A 19,373-nucleotide genomic window follows, 5' to 3' on the forward strand; every position below is an offset into this window, starting at 1 on the left:
TTACTATGGATAATCATCACAATGAAAGAGGCACCTTTGGTGGTGTCCAACAAAAAAATCCACTGAAAAGCCATGAATTCCATGGACACAGTTGAGACTAAACAAAACACAATCTGGTACCTCAGCGGTAGACTCTGAAGAAAAAGGCTCCCATTACATCTAGACAGAAGAAGCCATTTTTCCCCTTACAAGCCAAATGAACTTCAACCAATTAACTGAGAAAATAAAGCTGGAATTCAAAGTCCGCATTTCATCCAATCCTTTTGTAGGATCATGCTTTGAAAACAGTTACAGGTACATTAATATTTCTGCATTTAAATATTCAGTTGCAAACTATTACCTTTGCATAGTCAAACATGCGTAAATCTGAGTACATATCGAGAGCTAGGTTTTCATGTCCACTCTTTTTGTACAATTTTGCTGCCTCATGAAATTTTCCCTGGTAGGCATAAACATCTGCTAGGAACAGTTCATTGTTGTTTTCTCCATGCTTCTTCCGCTCCTGGAAAGAAAACCAAAGAGAGATGCAGAAAATATTCTAGATGATCAGGACCTAGGTGAGAAATAGCCATTGAAGAATTAGATTTTCAGGCTTAGATTTTAACTGTTAATAAAAACCTGTAACAGGATATGGTAATTATGCCTCCTACATTTCTGGTGAATTTATAATTAAAGGATTAAATCCCTTCTTAATTAAAATTAGGGAGAGCAAAATTAAATGTCACTATACAAACCAAAGTGATGAAAAATCACTTCTCTTGATTTCACACAGGAAAATTAACACACGCTATCATTATGCTATGCTATTTTAAAAAAGGCATCTGATGGGTTCCTTATTTTCTCCTGTAGAAACTCACTAGCATATAATTTGGCTAAATTAACAATATGCGCGGGTGGGATGACAAACATGAAAATAATTGCTAGCAATAAGAAGATTCAAAAAGTACGTTAACCTGCCTCTGAATAAAAAACAGCGTCACCACCCCTGTCCCCACATGCAAGAGCTCATGATTTCAGGTAGGCAGCAGTCACTTCCAGAGCACCTGCACACAGTCTCCTGCTAATTGGAACTGCTCACTCAGATTGTGTGGGAAGGGACCACCGAGGCAAAGTGTGCGCAGCGCCACAGAGAAAGCCTTTACACGAATCAGACCCATAGAGGTACACTGACTTCAAGGGACCAATACCATATACATGCACACACATGCGCACGTGTGTGTGTGTGTGTGTGTTTTAATGTGTATCTTCATATTTATCCTGTATCTTGGAAACACATTACTACCCTGCTTTGGATAAAATTATTACTATTAGCCCACCTCATATGGAAATATATAGATGGGAACTGAATTTAAAGAAAACTGCACGAAATGGGGAAAAGCATTCCACAAGCATACAATTCAATTCTCTACTGCCAAAGGAGACTCAGCCATCACTCCTTCTGATCACACTTATTGACTAGGCTGATACTGGACTGGTGTTGAAAGTTGCCTTTAAAAACTTGGTTAAAAGAATAATTAGAGGAATTGTTACACCATTTTTTAAAGACTTCACAGAATCTTGCCAGATATAGAGATCTGGCATTTATGTTTCCTGCTGTCATCAATTAGAAAAAAAATGTGTCATTACTGAGAGAAAACCATCATATTAATGGCACATGTATGCTTACACCCTTACAAGCCTTAAAAGGAATCTGACACACCACAAGCAAGAGTAAAGAGTGATGTAGAACTCTCACTTCAGAAGGAGCATTTTCAAGAAGTCTGAAAGTAAGTTTATGCCTATTTACAAAAGGAATCTTTCTCATTAAACAGGCTATAACATGAAAATTCCAGAATATCCTCAATAGATGCAGATCTGGAGAAGCATATGTGGAAAAGAAAGGTTAGTACCAGTGAGAGAATGCTCTCATCTACCTATCTACCCTTTAAAGGCAAAAAAAGAAAAGGGGGGGGGGGGGTCCTAATGCAGAACTTTGTCCCATGTTAGATATGAAGAAAAGTTAACTGCAACCAACTGGCGTTTTGACAGAACCAGGACAGCTCTGCAGACATGGAAGACAAGGAATGTATTCTTTCAGAGAAGGTGTAAATCTAATTAGCCTGAGAAAGAGGAATTCCCTTTATGCCATCTCAACACAGATCTTTAAACTAAGCATTATCATGCAGTCTTTGCAGAAGGACAAGGGTGATACCATGTCTTTTAATGTGCTCATGACAGACAGTTATTGTCTAGTGAAATTCTATCAAAAAGTGTGAAAAGAATAAGAACTAGTGATTAGAGCACAGTATGGAAGTAAGGAATCCCAAATTCTACTTCCAGCTGCCACAGACTTGTCATGAGACCTTGAGTTTGTCATTTTATTTCTCTGGGCCTCTTTCTGGCTCTGCAAAGAGGAGATAATAGTAATTACCTACCTCCAGGGGGTAAGGAAAGGCTTAATTAACACACATTTATGAAGTATTCTGTACTAAGCTCTGTTAGCACAGTAGTATTCTACCAATTATTAATTGAATATTGAATGTTTTTCCAGCTTTCCTGAAGACAGTTTCATAAGTTCTTGTTGTCCCACATCCCCATTTTTTTTTTCTTGAAGTTTCAGTCATATGACTAGAATTTGAGTCATCTCTGCTAATCAGGATTTTTCACTCTAAACACATCTCCAACTGTCAGAAGCACTATCCAAACAAAGTCCTCCCAAAATAGAAAGTACTGATTTTGGTATAGTACTAAGTGTAAGAAAATACACTGTCTTTAATATTCTCTTACCTCTATGCTGCTGATCAATTCTAAATATCTAAGGTCTCGTACCCTGGTAAATGCCTATTGAAAAGAAAAAAAAGAATAAAAAGAATTAACTTGAAAAGCCAGAATAATCAACAGAATATCATTACGCATAGAACAAGCTGTCTTCATGCAAACAGGACAGCCAGAAATATGCTGAGGCTTGTGTTTGTGTAGTCCCTAACCTGATGGGTTCTGACTACAACTGGGGGCCCTGAGGCATTACAGTAAATAAGACAAGGGTACAATCCAAACAGCTTATCACTGAAAATAAACAGCAAAGGCAGAGACTAGTAGGTGTACATATGTCAGTCCCCCAAGAAATACAAAATGCCATTTAAAATATTACATACTTTTATTCTGGCTACCTTATAGCTTTTCCATTTTGATGTGAGCCATGATACAGACAAGGAAATTTAAGGTACTATTACACGGTAGAACATATAATTGATCGTACTGCCAAAGCATACTGCATATGCTTATAGCTTTTATACCATTCTGAAAATTCAGTATGGAAGTAGCTCAGGGAGAGGAAAGGAAGTAAGAAGACGGTAAGATAACAGTACTGCAAGACAGTGTAATATCTTTTGCAAATGGAGATAAATGTGCAACTCAGTCTCAAGTGGCAAAGTCACGTGTGAGTTACAGCAGCTTAGCACTTATTCTTGACATGCATCAAAAAATAGAAATTTAACTCTTTAGACCACACATTCAAGACTTCTAACCAAACTAATGCTTAAGAGGGCATAGAATATTCTGCTTACACCAGATCGTACTAGGAACTATGAGAGCCTTTAATGTCAAGAAGCTGCTTTTGTTCAAATTAATCCGCTCTAATTCTAAGAGGGCACTACTTTAAAATTCCAAGGAGGCACTGAAAACTTCTTTTTAAGAATATCTATTTGCATAAAGCCATCTATGAAACTAGAATTATTCTGATGCCTCCACTTAAGAAAAAAAGAAAAATAAAGCATTTAATTTCCTTTAAAAAAAAATCTGTTATTAAAAGATGCCTATCGTTACAGGCCATTCCCTGCATATTTTTAGAATGTTTTGTCTTTCATACAATATTCGTGACATTGAACTCAGTTCACCCTCTCTTATTTGAGAAAAGGTGGTGAAAGAAAATAGGGAAGTATTTTATGCTGGAGAAAACTCTGTTCTTCAGTATATGCCCATTTATAGACCACTTCCAAAACCAAGGCATTCCAGACAGAAAATAACTAAAATAAAGACATCCCATCACCATTGCCTTCAAAGAACATTAGTGTGTAAATAACAAAGAATATGAAACCTCCACATTTGAACTGAGGTTATATTAAATACTTGGGGGGAAAAAAGAATAAGTTTATAGCGTTGGGAAAGGGGGGGAAGCCAGCTAAGGCATTCTTTGCTGCCACCCGGTGGTCAGCAGCACCATTGAACAACTTTCCAGTTCTATTTCCCTCGAATTCATTAACGCATTTTCCAGCAGATGAAAGAAACCATTTTCTTTGCATTTAACACTTTGATTTAGAACATGGCATTTATCTAGAGAGATAAATTCGATTTCAGTTTAAAACCTCATCTCAAGTTCCTGAGTATATAACAAACCAACATTTTCTTTCATATGTGGAATAACATATATACACTAACAAGCAAGATAGTAACCCAGAAACACCACTTTGTATTCCAACCATAAACATACATTATACACACACACTATATATATGTGTGTGTATATATATATATATATATATATATAAAAAAATAAAAATATAAAACAAGCTTTCTGCTAAATAAGGATCTGCTTTACCTTTTTAGCAGTTTCAAACTCCAACCCTTCTAAGGCTTCCATGGCCAGTTCTTTCCAGTCAGTATCAGTTACTCCTAAACATGCAATTTGATAGGCTTCTTTAAACATTTTTCGTTCCAGATATTGATACATGGGTGCAGACTGAGGATTTCCATTGAAAAACATGTATTAGAAAGCATAATACTGAGATGTATTAGTGAAATTCTCTACATACATTGGGGGGAAAAAAAAAATATTCCCATCACAACCATTACAAGCTCCACAGAAAATAAATGCATGGTTTTTTTGTATAATAGACAGAACATTCTGGGGTGATCATTACTGGGGTATCTTTAGACAAGCTGGGTTAATTATATTCCAAACTCATCCATCTTAATCTTCAGTTCCTTGCATATTAGGAAGTAGTTAAGAATGTGAATTCTTCTGAGCATTGTACATGGTAAATATTATGTACAGTGAGGTTTGGTTTGTTTTTTTTTTTTAATACTATGGAAGCAGAGCAAAGGAGGGGGTAGTTTGTTCTCAAAGGCTAAAAGCATGAAAAGTGTCACAACAGCCTGGTGTGAAGCATCCCTGGAAATACTCAGACACAACAGGAAGAGGTATCACGAGGAAGTAACCCTTCTGTGCCAATCCTGATGACAAAGCTCTTTTACCAAGACTGTGACTATTAAACCCAAAAGACACTGACCTCAAGGACCTGCCCTAAAAGGGAATTAAAGAGAGAAACTGTCAACTGCAGGCTGACACAGATAGACTAAGGCTCAGAATCTGCAGCTACAACTTGAACCCTTTGAATGAACAGGGAGCACTGCAGCTAGATTACCTTTAAGTCTGGGTTTGCAACCACAGACAGTATGCAGATTGATTTCTACGTTATTTTTATCAATTTATCTGAAAATTGTATACTTTTTGGTACTCCCTGCCTCCAAAAGCGTAACTTTGAAAAAGCTGCCTCTGTGATAGTTCACAATAATTTTGTGGCATATTGGTGCCTACAGCATGCCAAAACCAGCCAAAGAGTGTGTTAGGCCTAGTCAATCTCATGGCTGTCCATCATGTCCATCTCATGTCCAACCACACTGGACAACCCAGAGCCTAATTAAGGATCTGCATAATGCCACAGAGGAACAGACAAAGGTCTGTAACACAGGTATCAATTAGTTAATAAAAGCACATGGCACTTTTGCCTTCTTCATTGACTCTCAGTTTCAAATCCTGCCCACACTTGGGTCCATAAGTCAGAATCTTTTTTTTCCCATTCTCCTTTTTTTGTTTTGTTTCTTGGACTGGTTTAGACTCTTTCATTGCTTCCCATAATGCAGAACATAGCATTTTCTGGAAGGCAATTTGTAAATTTAGAATATAAAGACTACACATGTACTATACATTCAGACTAAAATATACAGCTTAAATATTGCCTAAACACATCTAGATGAAGCAACAATAAGACAGTATTTGATGTACTCATAAGAAAAATGAAGTTACAACTTGAGAAAAGGTACATAAAGAGACTACAGTAAAAATACAGGAAGAGGTAACACCCGCACCATATCTTCATTTTTGCTTTTAGATTATGTGCATTTGCAAGTAGAAAGGGAGAGTTAGAAACAACAATCAACAACAGCAAAAAGGAAGTTAGCTTAATGCCAAATAAACAAAAATAAAATTGATCATGCAATATAACTTAAATAACAATGAAGAAAGTGTGAACTGCAATCATTTTGTTAATGGAATACAAGTAAATCTCAGAAAAGCTTCTTCACTTCTTAAACACTGATGTTTATGAAATGTAAAGCAACACTTAATGAGATTAAAGGATTACCTGTGGAACTTCAACAGCTGACATAGAAAAAACATGAAGACAGAAGATCTTGGAGCCGTTGTAACCCACAACAAAGCCTTGAAGTTTTTGCTGATGGACAGGGAAATTACTAGCTTTGATATTGAGGTAACCCCCTCCAGAAAAGCAAAGCATATCCTCACACTGTGTATTCCAAGCCACGCTGTTAGCATTGGGTTCCTAACAAGCAAAATAACTGATGATTAAAACAGATGCAATCACATCTTCTTTCCTAAGAAATATGCATCCTTCAGCTAGAACGTTTGACCTGTTACAGCCTGGGTGTGTACACACACACACTTATCTACATTTGTAATATTCTAAAGCCTAGTATATTCCTAAACAGATTTACAGGGACATATTTTACATTTTAATAAACAGCTGTAATTGTCTTTCCTTTGTTTTGTCTTTACTAATGATCTATACTATCAAACTGTAGAACATAATATAAAATTCCACAATAATACAGTTAGCTAGCTAGCATATTTAATTGATAACTTTCATTTTGTAACAGGCTGAAAAATTACAGACCCTGTTCTTTGTAGCACTTCATACTTTCTAACCAGTATTCTCTGAAAACATTTCATCAATGTTAATGAGTGAACCCTCTGAGTGACCGCTAAACTGCCAATGAAGAGAGAATTACCATTATTCATTTCATAGTCTGGGAATACACGAAGAACAAAGAAGTTTAGGCTTTAATTCTGTTTGTACTAATGATAAAGCCAAAATGCTCATTAACTGTAATGCTTCAAAGGGAACCAGGACAGAGCTCTAAATTAAACTGAAAAGGTCACATGTTTAAGTGCTCTTTATTCAGCTGTTGCTCACATATCTCCCATCTTCTAATTCGTTGTCTACCATCTCTAAAAAGGTAGCTTCGATAGAGAAACAGATCACAGTTAAATCCTACAAAATGTGATTAATGGCTTAAATGACAGTTATATGAATTTCTGCACAGCAACACTTCTGGTATGTTCTGTGCTCCAAATCACTTCCTGCCCCCCCCCTTTTTAAAAAAAAAAAAACCTTTGAATTTTACCTGAAACAACAACTCTTTGGTATGAATATCATATACTAGGCAGGTATCATTTTCATCAACCACTGCCAGCTTGTTTCGGGATGCACTCATATCCAGACAGCGCACAGCTGTGGATTGCTTCAACAGGACAATTGCGAAGACATTATCGACAAATATCTTCAGAATCTAGACATATTTGAAACCAAAGTCAGTCCATCCATTTTTGTTCCTAAAACTAGAAATAGCATAGCAGGTACAAACTTTAAGGCTGTTTAAAGCATGCAATTGCAATTTTTTTTCAGAGATAAACTGTGCATTAAAATTAAGGAAATGCTTTCAGCTTGACGTATCTTGAAAAACCTTGTTTCCACAAAATACTCTGGGTTGCAAGCCTATACAAATAAATCATATGCTATACATCCTGGATTTTGTAATGCTCCACTAGTTAAACAATTACATTAATATAATACTACAGGAATATATAGCATAGATACAGAAGCCACAAAGGATCTCAACTTCCTCTCTATTCTGTATATAAATACCTCTGGGCTCCAGTTTGAAATTTTCAGCTGCTAACTGGCTTGTGAAATAGACAGCAATTCCACCTCTAGAACATCCACACCTTCACAACTGGTCATCAGTAGAAGTGTACACAAACCCCCAATCCCCTCTCAGTTCACCAAGAACTCAATTTTTGTCAGTTGTTCCTAACAACTTACGGACTTCAGACACAGTTAAACTTGTTTGTATGAATTTTACAGCCAGAGAATGTGAAAGATAGAAGTAATTAGTTTTTAATCACAAGATGAGATTAGGTCAAATAAAATTCTAGGTTGTAAAAAAGCATGCTGCTCCTAAGGTCTCCCCCTAAGAGCACAGAACAGATTTTACTTGCAGTGAAAATACACATACCAGACATTATATGTTACCTGACCATTCTTCAGACCAACTAAGAGGCCTTCTCTTCCTGGAGGTCCTCCAATTACTTTAATATAACGAATAAGAGATTCCATCAGCCATTCTCGTTCTTTAATGCCACTAAATGAGAGGCACTGCAATCTTTTCTCCTAAAGACACAATAACATACAAAATACTGCAGGGAGGTAAAGATAAAACCCTGTGTCTTTGATGTGCTCTGCTTACACCTATACTGGCACGTGTGCCTACTTTTACATATAAAAATCATGAAGTCAAATAGTCAATTTAACCGGGTGAATTCTTTAAGGTTTTCCGATGTTATGAACAAACAAAAACAAAAAAAAACCCCACCTTCTTCTAGTAGTTCACCCCCACCCAAAAGTTCCCCTGGATTATGTGCTAATTTATCAAATTCACTACAGAGACTGTTTTACTGAAACAGAGCCACCTGTGGCATGCCACAGCTATTGCTTAGAAGTATGTCAGCACTGCACATTACAACAGCACTACATATTGGTACCTTGGGGAAAAACTGTAATAGATTATACAGTACATTCTTTTCCTACCAGCTATTTGGACAGCTACCTTCAAGTCTGAATGTACCCCAAGACTACTCTAGATTTTAAGGCACATACCTGGCATAAAATAATGTGATTTGAACATACAACCAGCAAGTTGCATTCAAATTTCTTTGCTATCTTTTCCTTCACCCGATAATACATATCTGAAGAATCATCCGAGTATAACTCGTAAATCAAGATTTTCTCCGGCATCTGGATTGCTAATCTGTTTTTGTAGATTGCAATTTTCTTTACAAGCTCTCTGCCTTTTATTCTAACTAGAGAGAAAAACCACAAAAACAATACAGTATAGGCTGACATGAAAATAATGGATACAGAAATTAGAAAACTTACTAATACATTCAAATTGAGTCTTTCTAAAGCACCTCTAAAATTAAAAGCAGATTCCTGCTCAGATATGTTTGTTGTTCTGCATCTATGTAATCTACTATCCCCGTCACAATTTATCACCCTCTATTATTTGTCAACAGCACATTCTGGAGCAATACTTTGATTCCTTGCCATAAAAAGCCAGTGGATACGAAGAAACAAAATCAGCACAAACCCTTGAGGCTGCAAGCGTGTGTGTGTGTGAGCAAAATATGATGTACAGTATATTTATCTCATTCACAGAGATTAAAACCTTATCTTAAAAGCCTCTGCCCCTCCCAATGTCCTTTCAAATCCCCACATCTTTCATTAAGCTTGTCAGCGCTGATCCTCCAGAATCCAAGTTTGCACTCTCATCCTGCAAACAGTATTCCTCAGTTTTACTGTCAAAGTGACAACAATCTGTCTGGTACATGCAGTTTATATTCCAACTGTTCTGATGGATATTAATTAAAAAAACAAACAAAACAAAACAGAATGAGAGTGAAGCTTTGGCCTGACTGCAAGTGTGAAATTACCTTTTTGTTCAGTGATGAGGTGCTGGACAATAACATCAGTCATGCTGTCTCTGTAAGCATAGCGATCTTTATAAAGGCCATGAACAGTGCTGAAAATCAACTGATAAAAGGATATTGTTCCATCTTGACATCCTACTGCCTGAACACAAGAAGAAAATAGTTTTAGTTAATTGGTACATACAGGTGAGAATTGGCAAAATGTGTAGTATTTATATGAACACTATGTTCCTTTTCCTGCATAATGTATAGATTGATACCGATTACATCCTACTTGTACTTAAACAGTGGTAAAAGTGCAATGCAAAACGGGGACTGATCTCATCATAGACCACGGAGACCACCATGTTGGGTGGGTGGGGTTTGGTTTTGTTTTGTTGTTGGTTTTTTGGGTTGGGGGGATGTTTGTTTGTCTTTAAATTCACTCTGTATCTCTTCACATTTGTACAATGACACAGAGCACAGCATTTATGGCTAACAGTTGCCTTGTAGGCATTTTCCACAAGGTGTAATGCTAGAAACTCAAACAGATCTGAACATTTTCTTCTCATCATGGAATTAGATTTGGTCAACCTAGAAGTTATTAGCTGCCATTTTTTCTTCTTATCCTCCTCTTTTTTAATCAAAATGCAGCAAATGCCTTACCATCTGAAAACAGGTGTTATGCTCATTTACAGCCTTCTTACAGCCCAAGTTTTACTTCTGCAGGGTATTTTTAATTTTGGTGGTATTTCGGTGGACCTCACTAGACACTGCTTAGGTTCTGCTGCCTCAGTAAAATGTCTAGACTAAGCAACTGAATTTGAAATTTATGGTCTTACCTTATATGACAAATTGTCTGTGAAAATGTCAGAGAAATGTTCCTACTCACCACATAGTTAGAGTCTGGTTTAACTTTGCATGTCCACACCCAACTGCTTTGCTCTCCTATGGTACCAAGACGCACGCCATCCTTTGTGAAGAGGGAAACTTGTTTATCTGAACCTCCCAGTAAAAGATACTCTCCTTTAGTAAAATAGCTAACACAGCAAGGATCAAAATTGAGCGTTCTGTCCTTCCCAATCTACAAGGGGAAACAAACAAACAAACAAAAAATCAACCAACCAAACAACAAAAACAACCACACACAAAAAAATAACAAAAAGATCATTTCATATTTTCCCAAGAAACAAGTGCCGTCACTGATACCATTCTTCTCATCTCTCCAGCCATGCACAACTTTTCAATACCCCAGAACCACTGGCTATATTAAAATTCCCAAAGGCAGTTCTAAAATACATCCAAGAATCCCTCCAGTCTTGGATTGGAATACTCAGTACTTGGAATACTATTATTGGAATACTTGTCTACTCAGAATGCAAGCCCCCCCACAAAACCCCCTTTAACTAGTTGAAAAAAATACAAAGATGTCCTCTACAGACCAGTAAACAACATTACAAAAGTCAAAGTTGGAAGGGCTTTAGTACAAGAATTGCTAGACAGCAACTGAGTTGCCATGGGAGAAACAAGCGCTGAAGGGAAAGATGGTTAAAAAGAAGCAGACTCATAAAAGGTTGGGAAAACAGAAAACATTGAAAGTAGCTAATAAAGCACTACTATACAAACAATTGAATATAGGACATAAAACAGAATCAGAAATACCCTGCCGCTCTTGAATGTACTTTCTAAAACATACCTGTTTGCCACTAAGCTGGTAAAAGGAAAGTTTCTGACCCCAGTCTGCCACAGCTAAAATATCATTGCGTTCATCTCTAACAAAAAAAAAGAAAAAAATTATGTAGTAATTCTACAGCGATGTATTAATGTTTCTTAGAGCAACAGAACCAAGTATAGGATAGCAGAATTTACTTCATATTACTCTTTAAAAAACCACAAACTGAAAGTACAGCAGATACATCTTGCCATTTAAAACTGAGGAAGACAGCTTGGAGACACAAAAGAAAAATCAGTCTCCTTTACAGGAGTAACTGCAAAGCTTGATGTATCACTTCACATACAGCTATATAAGCAGTGGGTACAGTGAACTAATGGTCCCTTAAACAGATGAAGCACCTGGGCCCAGATTCTGATCTTAGCTACAGTAGTACAAAGCCACCATAACATCAAAGTCAGTAAAGCTGAGCAAGAGTGAACTACAACTACCAGTGTAAGGCAGGGGGGAAAAAAAAAAATTGTTCGTGTGAGACCAGCAGCAGACCTACGAAAGGCTTCAGGGTCTCAGATTTGTTAACTTTGGTACTCTGACATGATCTGTTCAGCTTGGAGCATGAGTCACCTTCTCCACAGCTTCTTGCCTAGGAAGAAGGGAGATGGTAATCTGAACATTCTGCTGCAAGCAATGCCTGTAGCCATAAACTGAACAAAAAGGAAACAGACAAAAAACCTAATGAAAAGCTAACTGCTTAGCAAGCACCCTCCCTTTGCTCAATGCATGATGCATGCACCCGTGGGGAAAAGCAACATGCTATCACATATTTAAGAACTATCTCATAATGAACACATACTAGCAGAATAAATTAAGACCATACAGGCAACTATTAATCTAGAACTTCCTAACTTTTGAATATCTGATTTTGTACCCTGCATAATACTCTCTGCCCTTGGTCCTTTTCATAATTTACTGTTCTAGATAATACAGATATATGTTCCTTGGAAGTTTCACTCACAAGTTGAAATCCATAGAGGTCTCTTCTTCCTCATGGTCTTCTCCCTCTGTCTGACTATACTGCCTACTGCCAGGCCTGGATTTCAGTACTGGTATCTCCTCTAAATAGCTGTGAACTGAATCCTCTTGTTCATCTGCTCTACTCCAAAAATTCTCCCACCTACCACAATAGCAATTGTTTGTTCACATATTTGGGACAATATTCCCTCTGAATTGAAGTGAAAAAACAGCTCCCCTCTCTCTCCCCCAATCCAAACAGAACCCGCCCCCCCCAACCCCAAAAACAATGCAAAAGAAAAAAGAAGTGTTTCTTGAGATCTGGTGAGGCCGCACCTCAAATACTGTGTTCAGTTTGGGGCCTCTCACTATAAGAAAGACATTGAGGTGTTGGAGCGTGTCCAAAGAAGGGCAACAAAGCTGGGGAAGGGCCTGGAGTACAAGTCTGATGGGGAGCAGCTGAGGGAACTGGGGTCGTGTAGCCTGGAGAAAAGGAGGCTCAGGGGAGACCTTATCGCTCTCTACAACTACCTGAAAGGAGGTTATAGCAAGGTGGCTGTTGGTCTCCTCTGCCAAGTAACAATCGATAGGACGAGAGGAAATGGCCTCAAGTTGTGCCAGGGGAAGTTTAGATGGGATATTAGGAAAAATGTCTTCACTGAAAGGGTTGTCAAGTATTGGAACAGGCTGCCCAGGGAAGTGGTTGAGTCACCATCCTTGGAGGTATTTAAAAGCCGCGTAGATGTGGTGCTTAGGGACATGGTTTAGTGGGGCTTGGCAGGGCTAGGTTAGTGTAGCAGATTGATGCACGGACTTTGATCGAGGGGTAAATCGAAGACCCTTTATTGAACTATTACATGGCTTATATACTTTCTAATTGTTTGTACATGCGCTACTGAGAGAACTCTTATTGGTTTATATGTCTTGCTCATGCGTCCTTCATGCGTTCCTTCAGCTAATACGGTTGGCTATCTTTTTGCAACTTTGCAGGTTAGCAGTTGGACTTAATCTGAAAGGCCTTTTCCAATCTAAATGATCCTATGATTCTGTGATCTAAGTGGAACTTGTTCCCAGTTTCTCCATTCAATTAAAGACTGGCAGCAAAGCCAAAACCCCAATACATAATCACTTAAAAAAAGGTAACGTACTTGGCATTAATCTGTTTCAGCAGGGATAAAAGTCAAGACTTTCTGCAACCAATAAACCAAGGATTATCTATTCAGCATGAAAAAAGGAAGGATGAAATTATTTACCTGGATGGATTCCAACAAATTGACCATATTGGAGAGGAAGCACCCCCTGTACGCTCTATTTTAACTTTCTCTTCGCCATTTTTATTCCTTATGCTGACAACGCCGTTGAACATCCCCAAAGCAAGGTACTGGCCATCATTTGTCCAGCTGATAAAACACACACATACTGAAGAGCAAACTACTAAAAACAAGCAGCAGGAAGGTAGGATGGTACAGCATACTGAAATAGGGATGATAGATTGAAATATACTTCCAAGAGGGAGTTCTGGGAGATGGCCAGTAATCCTACAGTTTGTTTATGCATCTAAATCCACATTTATGGCAACAGCATGCACTACAGCAAGAACATTTTATTATATACACAGAAATAAAAAAATGTAGAAATAAAAAAAAAAAATTAAAGCTATCATCTGCTTGCAATACTTCTAGCATGTGCTAAGTAACAGATACATTTTTGGGGATGACAGTGTTGGCAGTAGACCAGACTGTTTTAAAAGCCACATTTAGAACACTGATCAGATAAAGCTGCATGGTGCTGGGACAGAGGAGACGTGGCTTCTATTCTTGTCTCTGCTGTAGTTAGATGGATGACTTCACACTAATTAATGTACCCTTGCTTCAGGTTCCCCATAATGGTAATATCTCCTTCTACTGAAAATACCAACAACACAGAAGACAAACAGCTCTACAAACAAAAAGCATAATTATTTTTCCTCATTTTATTGTTATTGCACAAGATGGCTAAACAGAGAGAGAGCAGTTAAGACACTTGCTCAAGACCAGAACACCTCTCTGACACTTTCAGAATAATTCAGTTATAAACAGTACCAAATAAAAACCAAACCCAAACCCCTTTGCTATTAAAAAAAAAAAAGAAGAAAAAAAAAAGGAAAAAAAAAAGAAAAAAAAAGCTCTATCTGAGAAGACTACACAAGAAAGAACAAATCAGCTTTGATAAAGGAGTCATATTCCTACTGGAGCATTATAAATGCTACTCAGGTATTTTAATGATGAGAATGGCGAAGCAGCGGGAAGTACTCAATGCTACTGAACAGCAAGGTAGGAGAGCCTATCTCATACTACTAGGTACTGTCTCTGCGTTAGTTGGACTATTTTACTTGATTTTTTTTCTTTAAGCTTGCATATTATTTTGAATTGCTTGTATTGAAACTAACTTAAATGACACAGATAATCCTTAAAACTTACCTACAGCAAGTAATCTTACTGCTAGTTTTATGTTTAGAGACTGACTTCTGTTCAGGAGACCACAAGCCTTGATTAAAGCAAACAAAAAGCCAAAGTAAATTACAAGTAAGCATTTACCAGTGTTCAGATTAGAAACTAAGATTGTCAGAAAACTCAGTTGGGACTTCAGAGGGATCAAAGTCTCATCCACTGCTAGAAGGACATTTAAATACATATTATTTATCAGTAAATGGGGAAAAAAAAAATCCATCTAAATAATACAGAGGGTCTCTGCAAAAAAATCATAGTAACAAAGTAGTACATTTTACCCTGTGGCACCTCATTACATAGTCCTTTCCAACTGAGTTTAAGTGATTTAAACAAGTATCTAATGTTACTTAACTTTAGGTAGCTTTATATCTCATCTCTTCTGGGTTCAAAAGAACTGTACCTATCTGTCGTTAGCTTACCTATACAACTTTAATAGAATTTACTGGCTTAATGGAAAAGTTAGAGGAAGAAGACATACCAAAATCACTGGAAGAGCAGGATGCCAATTGATGAGTAAGAGGATTGTATGAAACACACTGTATAGAGTCATTATGCCTGGAATGAAGTTACAATCATATTTCAATAAATCATTCTTAAATGCCCCCTTTTCTGACTTTCAGCAAGATAGCTGAAAGGTTTACCAGATGCGAGAAATAATTTGATCAGTTTATATTACATCAAATTAATCTGCAATTACTGTAAACTAAATCGGTAATAAACCTTAAAAAAATTGTCTCTCAGTAGCAGGATTAACTGTATTTAATGAAGATTAGCTAAAAATGTATGTATATGGTGGTTTGTGAAATATGATTAAAGGTTATATCCAAATTCTAAAACAAGTATGCTTGTGTATGCTCCTAGTACTACACTAGCTTGTGCACACTAACTAGTAATAAATGTATACACACATTCAGAAACAGAATTTGAAGATGTTGCTTAAGAGAGATGACGTAAAAACAAAGCCAGAAGATGGAAATATACCGAAAGTACCAAACCTTATCTTTAGTTTGGTCTTTGAACTAGAATTATATTAATTTTATTATAAAAGATCAGTCATATCATGTTTCATTTTATTTTGATCTACACAGAGTTTCCCCAGTTCTCTGCCAGCCCTCTAAATTCACAGATTTATCTAAACTTCCCACCCTCTTTTATGCCTTTAATTGCTTTTCTGCCTCATTCAGATACTTTGACTGTTCTTTTCTTCTTCCCTCTCCTATTACCCACTCACTAGAATTTCCTCTGACCTTAGTCAACCTTCTTCCAAATCTAACAGCACGTACTCTTTGACAGCAGAAGTGCATAATCAAAGTCCGTTTTTGAGAGGCACAGAATTGAACAGCATCACTTACGTGTATTTCAGAATTCCTTCTAACTTTGAAGTCCAAATTATCACACTCTTATCAGCTGAGCCAGATGCAAAACGTTTGCCTAGGAATTAAATATAATTTAAATCCCACACATACAAGAATCACTTTAACTCCAAATACTCAATCAAAGAGAGAGCAAGAAGTTCTTGAACTTGACAAGGCTCAAGTAATAAAGGGGCTAACACTGCAAGTGTCTTGATGTGACTGCGCTTCTCCAGCTACGTGAAACTCTAATGACTTTGTTATTCCCACAGAAATAAAGTGCCTCAGTAAAGCCCGTAAGTGCCTCAGTAAAGCCCGGCCATGCAAGCAAGTAGCCACTCTTTCCAACACTGTCAGTCACAGGTTGGAGATTTGTGTTAACAGCGTCAAGGGAAAAATGGTACATTTTCACAGGTATCCCCTATAACTTAAACAGTAGTATTCGAGAGGAAGTCCTTTGAGTCCCCACGGTAAGTCCTAAGAGAATGAGAATCGGAGGCAACGAAAGAATAGGAAGCAGAATAAGGCCTGTAGTGTGCATGGTAATGCATGAAGGATCAGAAGATCTGGAAGCTTTTGGATAGAGGAACTACAGGAAAGAGGGATCTCTGGGGTAAGCCTTCTCCTCACATCACCCCACAAATGTAACCATCACTGAAGTAGAAGTGGAGGGGAAGCAGGGACTACAGTTCTTGGGTTAACAGGTAGCCTTACATGTAAATATACAGTACTTCTGCACGTAGCATTTGTATGGCAGTTCAAACTCTCCATTAAAAAAACAAACAAACCACCAGCACTCACACACATGTTCAAAATACTGTTACTGAAACAACCCCGATTTCTCTATTTATCAATTGGCAATAAGAAATGGAAGATAGGCACTTTACAAACCAGACTAACAAAGCCCCTGCAAAGTTATATTTACCGTCTTTAGCATAAGCCACACAGTATACAGTGTCCTTATGTCCTTTCAAAGGCTGAATTAAGGTTCCATCAGAAGTATCATATACCTATTAAAACAGGGGGAAAACAAAAACAAACATACAAATTAAAAAAAACATACATAAAAACCTTCCAGTGAGGACTAGGATATAAAATTACTGAAGGCCAACAAAATTATACACTTTCTTTTGTGTTTGCTCTTTTGCATAGCATACAGTCCATGCAAGACAAAACGTTTTAAAGTGTAGAAGCAGCTTTCCCTAACTTAATACTCCTTGGAATGAAAGAAGACTCAGTATTAGAAAATTACATGCACAAAAAATTTCCAAACACCTCATTTGGCCAACTTCTTTTACTTCTTTCCCCGCATTAGATGTTTAAACATAATAAATTACTGGAAAAGCCCATCACTAAATATACCATTCTGTGAGCACTGAAAATAATAAAGCCTGCTGTCCTACAGTTCTGAGCTACATCTCTATAATCGTGCCATTCATCCATCCCTCCCTGCAGTTTCTACACCTGCCCCATCTGAAAGCTTTACAGGAACCGTGAGAAATGTGGTCCTGAGCCGCTCTTGCTGATGGGTTAGCAGCAGGTAAGCAGATGCAGGGAACTGCAAAAAGTTATAGTTGAAGCTTCTCACAAAGTAGGGACATCAATGTGAGTTTCTCTCCCCTTTTCACAGGGATTTGCATGAAACTTCTAACAATGCAGTATTTGTATACAGTGCTACTGTGCTAAGTTTGGATGCAGGTTAGTGGATTTCAAACCACCGGGTGAAGTGCGAGAGGACGAGATGACGCAAGTAACTTTAAATCTCATTACTTTTAGAAATAGAGCTTAAAACTTGGTAAGAAACACTAAAAAGCTTCAAAACACTTACAGTTAGCCTACATTAATATGTATGTAGATATGAGGCTGGACTAGTAGAGATAAGAGGATTTTTGATAGGGTATATTCATAAGTTAATGTGGAAGAAATCATATTCATACAGCTGTAAACGCAAGAGGAAAAAAAATGTTTCCCTACCAGCAGTCTGTTTCCAGCAGCAATTATCAATTGAGTCCCATCCGGTTTGAATGCAAGATCATAAATACTAAAGAAAAAAAAACAAACAAAAAAACCCCCCAAGAAAACCCCATATTAGTAGTCAGAAAATATATTTCCTTTAACACCAAATATGCCACATAACAAAAATTGTTAATTGCATACTTGAGAGTGTATCTGATTCCTGAGAAAATTCCCCAGACAAAAAGAACCCTCTGTGATCGTCTCCCCATGCTCAGGAAGAAGCCCAAGTGCTGGCCACCATCCAGGCTCCAGGCCTGAACATACACTGATGGGAGGTTTGGAAGAAGCCCGCAGCGGTACCGTTGGAGGCAGAACCACACAAACAGAGATGCAGGCTGCTGGCCTTTGGCTAAATGTAAAGTGAAAACAGCAAAAACAAGCCCCCCAAAGACTCTGCGTTACTGGACCATCGGTATCGACCAAGAGGCCACAGGGATCCAGCTGCTCCTGCCCGCAGCTGGCCTGCCCAGGGGAAGGAGAACAGCTGGCTGGAGAAAGGATGCTCAGCCCAGGGCTCCCTCCCGCAGCCTACGTGCCGTGCGGCGGGGGCACGGGCGGTGCCGGCGAGCCCAGCGCGGCCTGAACAAGCTGCCCCGGGACACCGCCCCCACACCAGCCGCCCACCCAGCCGCCGCCGTGCCCGGCACCGCTCCCCGGGGTGTCCCGATGGCCAGGCCGCGGCCGCCCGGCCCGCAGCCCCACCACCGGGCCGCGACGCGGCTCCTCCACGGGCCGCGCGCCCCCAGCCGCCTCACTGCAGAGCGGGCCGTGGCGGCCCGGCTCTGCCCCAGGGCCGCTCACCACTGCTCGGCCTTGTCGCGCCAGGTGAGCGCGGCCCGCATCCCCCGGGCTGGGCTGGGCTGGGCTGGGCTGGGCTGGGCTAGGCTGGGCTGGGCCGGGCCGGGCCGCACGCCGCGGCCCCGCAGCCCGTCGCGCCTCAGCGCCGCCGCCGAGCGCTTGTTTACACCCGCCCCGCCGGCGCCACGGCCAACGCGCATGCGCCTGGGGGCCTGCCGGCCCGCCGCCACGGC

General features: G+C 38.9%; 1 protein-coding gene across 4 annotated transcripts in view; it reads right to left on the reverse strand.

Moving 5' to 3' along the window:
* Positions 1–19,321, reverse strand: part of IFT122 (intraflagellar transport 122) — a 34,157-nt gene extending 14,836 nt beyond the window's left edge. Inside the window, exons 1-17 of one of the 4 annotated variants that reach the window (XM_072875972.1) lie at positions 19,144–19,321; positions 18,301–18,367; positions 17,252–17,336; positions 16,327–16,405; positions 15,453–15,529; positions 14,945–15,011; positions 13,739–13,885; positions 11,499–11,574; positions 10,695–10,886; positions 9,827–9,965; positions 8,994–9,196; positions 8,370–8,507; positions 7,462–7,626; positions 6,402–6,599; positions 4,577–4,717; positions 2,767–2,820; positions 341–502 (exon numbers count right to left, since the gene is read on the reverse strand). In XM_072875972.1, the coding sequence (XP_072732073.1) occupies positions 341–502; positions 2,767–2,820; positions 4,577–4,717; positions 6,402–6,599; positions 7,462–7,626; positions 8,370–8,507; positions 8,994–9,196; positions 9,827–9,965; positions 10,695–10,886; positions 11,499–11,574; positions 13,739–13,885; positions 14,945–15,011; positions 15,453–15,529; positions 16,327–16,405; positions 17,252–17,336; positions 18,301–18,367; positions 19,144–19,184 (2,031 nt within the window). In that variant the 5' untranslated portion in view covers positions 19,185–19,321. Of the gene's footprint in view, positions 1–340; positions 503–2,766; positions 2,821–4,576; positions 4,718–6,401; positions 6,600–7,461; positions 7,627–8,369; positions 8,508–8,993; positions 9,197–9,826; positions 9,966–10,694; positions 10,887–11,498; positions 11,575–13,738; positions 13,920–14,944; positions 15,012–15,452; positions 15,530–16,326; positions 16,406–17,251; positions 17,337–18,300; positions 18,368–18,483; positions 18,671–19,143 lie in introns of those variants that run through there. The other 3 variants (XM_072875975.1, XM_072875974.1, XM_072875973.1) reach the window with 3 other exon arrangements.
* Positions 19,322–19,373: the final 52 nt, after the last annotated feature.

Source organism: Ciconia boyciana, chromosome 11, assembly GCF_034638445.1.
Source record: "Ciconia boyciana chromosome 11, ASM3463844v1, whole genome shotgun sequence".
NCBI lineage: Eukaryota > Metazoa > Chordata > Aves > Ciconiiformes > Ciconiidae > Ciconia > Ciconia boyciana.